This window comes from Echinops telfairi, unplaced genomic scaffold (assembly GCF_000313985.2).
Source record: "Echinops telfairi isolate 266 unplaced genomic scaffold, ASM31398v2 ScPeMD7_60;HRSCAF=208, whole genome shotgun sequence".
NCBI lineage: Eukaryota > Metazoa > Chordata > Mammalia > Afrosoricida > Tenrecidae > Echinops > Echinops telfairi.
The window spans coordinates 930,493-937,059 of record NW_022103958.1 but is presented as its reverse complement, the minus strand read 5'-3'; the positions used below and the strand labels follow the sequence as shown (position 1 = coordinate 937,059).

The 6,567-nt window shown below is 34.4% G+C and overlaps 1 protein-coding gene across 1 annotated transcript in view; it reads right to left on the bottom strand.

The window, feature by feature from the left end:
* The window catches only part of LOC101662900 (olfactory receptor 10AG1-like), a 9,370-nt gene extending 2,803 nt beyond the window's left edge, over positions 1-6,567 (bottom strand). The window contains exon 1 of the mRNA XM_030885828.2: positions 6,550-6,567. Coding sequence (XP_030741688.2) covers positions 6,550-6,567 — 18 coding nt within the window. The remainder of the gene's footprint in view (positions 1-6,549) is intronic.

The following is a 6,567-nucleotide window of genomic DNA, read 5'->3' as shown; positions in this document are numbered from 1 at the left end:
ATATATATATATATATATATATGGGCTAGAAGTGAATTCTGACATGTAAATCAAGTTAACAGTAGACAATACAGTCTATGCAGACAAAAGTAGTTATTACATTTGGCCTAATTACTAAGTTACTACTTAGTTATTACATAAGTAGCATCTAACAGAGACTCAGACCTCAAAGTAGTACAAAAGCATTCCATTATATTTATTTCTAATAAAAGAGAACATAGTACTTTATAGGAAAGTAATGTTCTCATTCTCTTCTCATCCCTTATTTTGTATTCCAAAGTTGGTTGTACTTATGTGGGTAGGTACTTTATAAATATTTCTTGGTGGCCAATGGCATGAATGAATATTTCCTACTAATCTCAAAAATCTCTTTCCATTTAACCTGGACTCAGTCACTCACTTCTCAAGTAATTTGGCACTGAGTAATTTTAAAAAGATGCTGTGATTATGATAATTATAGCAGCATTGTACTTACCATAGTTCTTTCTCTTCTCAAGCATTGCGCATCTCTTTTGTTCTGGATTAGCCTTTCATGAGAGCAGAGTGTGTATATAACAGTCAGTGTTTTAATAGGACAATTAACTAAATATTAGCAGCCTTTATTCTACTATCTATGGCCATAAACCACCAAAAGCAATATGAAGAGAAAAAAATAATGTACTAAGCCACATTTTCTTTGTAAGCTCCTTTTTTCAATTTACTAAGCCCGATTTTCTTTGTCCATTCTCTTATTGTATTTTGAGGTTACAAGAAAAGTAGACTCTGCTACCAAATTACAAGCAATTTCATTTGTTTGAGACCCTTACTGAAATAGGGGTTCTCTTCCATCAAGGAAGCTTCTTCCTTTTTGTCAGTTTTTCTATTTTAATAGAGATTCATGGAGTTAAGAATCCTTGGGTTATTAAGCAAATATTTGTTGACCCAGTAGCAACTCAGAAGGCAGACCTGGAAATCGGCTTTTGAAAAGTCACAGCCCTGAACATTCTACACTTCACACATGGGTTCCTCTGGAATTGGACTCAGTCAAGAGCGACCCAGAACAGCAGCATCACGGTACTATGGCGAAGAGTTAAGAAGGCTGCTTACTCAAAACTTTCTTTTTCTATTTTGTTGCTAGATTTTGAACTTTTATCATGCTCTAAAGACCACATTAATAACTTTACTTATATACGTTTGTCTATCCTGAATCATGTAAGTATCATTAACCTTTGCTGTTTACATGAGGAGCCAGTGGCATAAAGAGGTACAGAAACAAGAGCAATGTAGGAAGCTAGGGTCTGGCATCTCTGTGGTCACACTCAGTAGTGCACTATTAACAACAGGACAATTTAAAGGATGTGTTGTTTTGAATGCAGTATGCAAATAAAGTTTATTCTTTATAAAAGAGAATCCATGTCCATTTTTCATCATTTACCATTATAAAAATTAAAGACATTGCTATCGGCACTGTTTGAATAATTCAGCTTCAAAAGATTCATCTCATAAATGAATCTGATCGGATGAAAGTAGTTTCCTTGAAGGTTTTTCATTCTTGAAATGAAGGGAAAAAAGGAGGAGCTGATGCCAAGGGTTCAATGGAAAGTAAATGACTAGAACAGAATGATGGAATATATGTACAAATATGGCAAATACAATTGATGTATGGTTTGTAACAAGAGTTTATGAGTCCCCAATAAAATGATTAAAAAAGAAAAAACAAAAAAGCCAATAAAAAGAGAAGATTACAAATATTTTGCTCACCTTTTTTTGTACTGGGAGGAAAATTCACAGCATATTTCCTTTTTCTCTAAAGTAATGTTTTAAGTATCACAGTTCTTTAAGTTTAGATTATTCAAGTAACAAATCCAGTCATTCATGTTTTCTCTTGAAACACATACACTTCAACTAGTGATCTTCAGATGGAGATATTTTTCCTTGTGAGACAGCCCTTTTCCCCATTGCTGTATTGCTCTTTTAAACTCAGTGATCTGGATTTTTTTTTGTTTATTTGTTTTTTGGAGAACAATCAAGGCTGTGTGATTTGATTAGTGCTGCAATAATGTTTCTCCAAGGAATAGAATGCTATCCTCCAGGCCACTCCTCATTTCCCTCCCATCTGCACCATCTTTAGAGTCAAACAATATTGAAAAAATTTTATAAGACATTCAGAACCTTAGAATTAATTTGGGAAATAGAGTAACGCAGATTAGGGTAACTGTTATATCTGAGCACTTTACCTTTGAAATGGTTAGAAAGTAATTTCTTAACCTTGAACAATACAACTTGGAAATTGCTAAGGTTATTCAAGTGTTAAGGGTTGCTCTTCTTGCTATCAAAAGAATTGATCTTAAGCTAAAGAAATTTGTATTTTAAAAAAGTCTTAAACACAAAACTTACATTATTTTATGTAAAATAATGAATTCATGAATTCACCACTTTTAAGCTATTGTTGGAATCATTTGATTACATCTTTCTCTTTAAGATCCTTTGATGAACTATTTCAAAGGCACAGAAAACATTCTACCTAATAGTTTAGTCAAAATGTCCATCAGAAGTTATTAAGCCTTTTTTAGAATCAGCTAATGTGGCATCACTTATGAAATTCTTGCCATCTCTCCATTCCAATTCATGGTTATTCTGTAGGAAAGAATAAAATAACCCTCTCAGGGTTTCCAAAATTGTAAAAGTTTATGAAGCCGACTATCCAATCTTTCTCCCCTAGAGTGGCTAGTGAGTTCAATCTCCAACCTTCATTTTTTTTTTAGCCCAAAGCTCTCTGTGACATCGGGGCACACACATAACTAATTATAGGGATAGTTTTAATACCAAATAAAACAGTTTTACTGAAATGCTGCATACAATATCATACACTACATCTCTCTCCTACTTTACTCCTCCAGGCAGATATATTTCTATATTTCTTTCTTTCTTAGGAGACTATATTCTTTATTCAGAATTACAGCTTGACTGGCCATATGGCTAGTTCATGTCAATAAGATAGGGGAAGAAGCCACCTTTGCTGCTTAAGAGGATATCTTTCCCTAGATTTCCACTTCTTCCCAGTCTGTTTGGCTGACCACACAATGACGAGAAAGCATTGAAATTACCAGTAGAAATTTGCAAAGCCATTTGCCATGAATAATTGCTTAGAGTAGACCTCACACTAAACCTGGATAATCTCTTTAGGTGATGAGGGCTCCTATTATTCTCAGTTTAACTTAATACAATCTGTTTATTGCTTTAGCTATAAAATCCCTGCATGCATTATCTAAGTATATTTTCTTTTTTTACTGCACAACATACTTGCCCATAGTCATTATATAATACATGACAGCGTATACTTTGTTACAGTTGATTAATACAGAAACGAATGGCATATTTACATGGTCCAAGCCATTCCTTGTTATTACATGAATAAGAGTTTAAACTTGACTTTAAAAACAATTAAAGCTTGGGAAGAGTTGGCTCCTATATTAAGGCAGCTTGGTGACACAGTGGTTATGCATTGGGCTGCAATTCCTCAAGGTCTGAAGTTTGAAACCACCAGCTGCCCTGTGGGAAAGAGTAGGTTTCTGCTCCCATAAAGAGTTACAGTCCCAGAAACCTACAGGGGAAGTTCTATCCTACCCTAAAGTGTCTCTCTGAGTTTGAATCAACCAGATAGAGATGAAGTCTCCCATACGATGCATAGTAGAACTTCAAGAAAACAGAGGAGAATTACACAGATGCAAATTAAATACCAGAGATGAGAAGACAGAGACCCATTTTGTGTATGAGTCTTTGCTTCCATTGTTCCCTAACTCTAACTCCTGGGTTAGGCTCTGCTCTTCATAAAATGTAGCGGGCTATTCTGATGAAGTGGGCTGGGTCGGGCTTTCTGGGTATTGTAAACAAAAATCCAGCTATTTTAATGTCTCTCCCATACCTAGCTTCAGTGAAGACAGATATAATACTAGAGGCTAATGTTTACTGTCTATATAAACAGATTTGTATCTCAAGTAAGGCAGCGGTTTGAGGATATTGCCATTCCTTGGCCTCAACATTGGAATTTTTATTGAGAGGAGCTGTCACAACATAGTATCAGGGAAATGGTCTGAGAAGAATAAAATGAAAGAATATATGAGAGACAGTCCATGAATACACAGGTGACTTAAATCATCTGCCAAATTCATTTTATACTCTTTTGTATATCACCTTTTTCTGGAACATTTAAAGGCCTAATTACCGACCCCTTTACTTTCCCAATTGATTAATTACCATCCCTACATCTTAGGTGCATAAATAAAATAAAACATATAATTTAAAAACTCCATTCATGGATCGCCATTATATACATATACATATAATGGTACTTTTTACATAATTTTATGTCCTTAATGTCTTAATTATTTAAGAGAAATTTGTATGCAACTTAATCCAGTCTCTATTCATATTAAAATATATAAACTTATTTTAATGAGTCCTGCATAAATTTTAATAAGTTATAGGGTGCTTACCTTTATATGATGATTATAGTTTACTTATTATGGGCACGATGTTTTTGGAATGTTTAAATATCATTGTACATGGGATTTTCATTGCTATAAATGTCTGCTGAATTATGACTTTACATAGAAGCTTTTATTATCCCATATTTTATAGAATGTGTTTATTTCTTTGTAGACAAATGTATATATATGTTACAAGTACTACGTGAATTTCTTTTCTGCATGTATAATTTTATGAGTCTATGGATTAATTTTATTAATAAAATTATGCTACTGTTAATGAATTTCCAAGATTAAAATTTACGTTTACTTACTTAATATATGAAAAATTATAAGAATTAATCCATATAATAAACACATTTTCATACACTGTATCTAGCATTATTCTTCATTCTGTGGTTATGACAAGGAGCAGTTTGATAAGACTCAGTTTCCATGGAATTTATATTCCAGTGAAGGTAGGCAGAAAATGCAACTATAAAGAAATTTTTAAAAATTAAGGATATATAAATGTGTAACAAAACGCTATCCTGATGCAAGAGAAGCAGTAATCCAGAGTAAATGATTTGGCCATTCCAGGTTCACACTCACTGATTTACTATCTTTCTCTGGGCTTGTTGTTATGGAACACATCAAAGTGTTTCACTACTCTCTTATTTCTTACTGGTTTTCCTATCAGTTGGATGGAATCAGACCATGTGCGAATAGACTTCAAAAGTCTGTGAAGTTATTTTACTAGCTTTAATGTAATTTTCCCATGGATTTTTGAAGCCCCCTACCACGCTTCTAGATCCTTATGCACAGATTCTGTGGCCCCACATTCTATCAAGTGCTTATCGTCACTTCAGAGAGAGTAATATTAATTTTAGTTCTGAATGGTATTGTGATTTCTCAAATGATGTGTTCTAAAGACCCCAAAATAATGTGTCTGTGTTGGAAGTGTATGGATATCTGGTTGATGAAGTCTCATGGTCCTAAAATTGTACACAAGGAAAAGAAAAAAAGTTCTAGGATATTAAGATCACAAAATATATGAGAAATCAGAAAATGTTTTCAGAAGCTTTGAGCTTTGAGTACCTTTTTTTAGTAGTCATCAAGGAGAGATGACAAAAGGAATGAGTCCATGACCTGATTGTTAAGGTTTAAAACTGCAAAGGTGAAAACTTTAAGAGTTTAGATAGTGATGAAGTAGGTATCTGAGATATGAGATGTGGCAATTTGCACAGACAGGCAAGGATGAGAATATGGATGGTGTCATTGCATTTTGACTTCCCTTTTCAGCACAGCCATACAATCTGCATATACCCACTTTTTACACACAAACACATACTTCAATTTCAACGAGAAAATACACACACGAGTGTGTGCGCATTTCTGGGTGTTGTTATGTGCCACCAAGTTGGTTCTGACTCATAGAAACAATATGTGCAACAGAACAAAACACTGTCCAGTCCTGTGCCACCCTCACAGCAGTGCTTATGTTTGCACTCATCAATAAAGCCACTGTGTCAATCTGTCTTATTAAAAGTCTTCCTCTTTACACTGCCCCACTAATTTACCAAGTATGATGCCCTAGTTGAGGGACTGATCTCTCCTGGCAATATATCAAAGTACATGAGATAAAGTCTGCACCTCATTGCCTCTAATGAGCTTTCTGACTGTACTTTTTCCAAGACAGATTTCTTTGTTCTTTTGTAGTCTTCCATATTTTCAATACTCATCTCTAGCACCAAAATTGAAACACATTGATCCTTATTCAGTCTTCCTATTCAATGTCCAACTTCACATGCAGAAAAGCTGATTGAAATATACCATGGCTTGGGTCAGGAACACCTCAGTCCTCAAAGTAGCTTTTTTGCTCTTCAATACTTTCAAGAGGTCTTGTGCAGCAGATTTACCCAATGTAGTGTATCCTTCAATTTTTGAATGCTGCTTCCATGAGCATTGATTGTGGATCCAAGTGAGATAAAATCCTTGACAATACACACACACAAACACATACACACACACGGGGTACTCCCTCAAAACAGAATTTGTTTTCAAAGATATGCATTTAAATTTTCTTACAAAACAGCCATAACACCTTCAACTTACTCTCCAT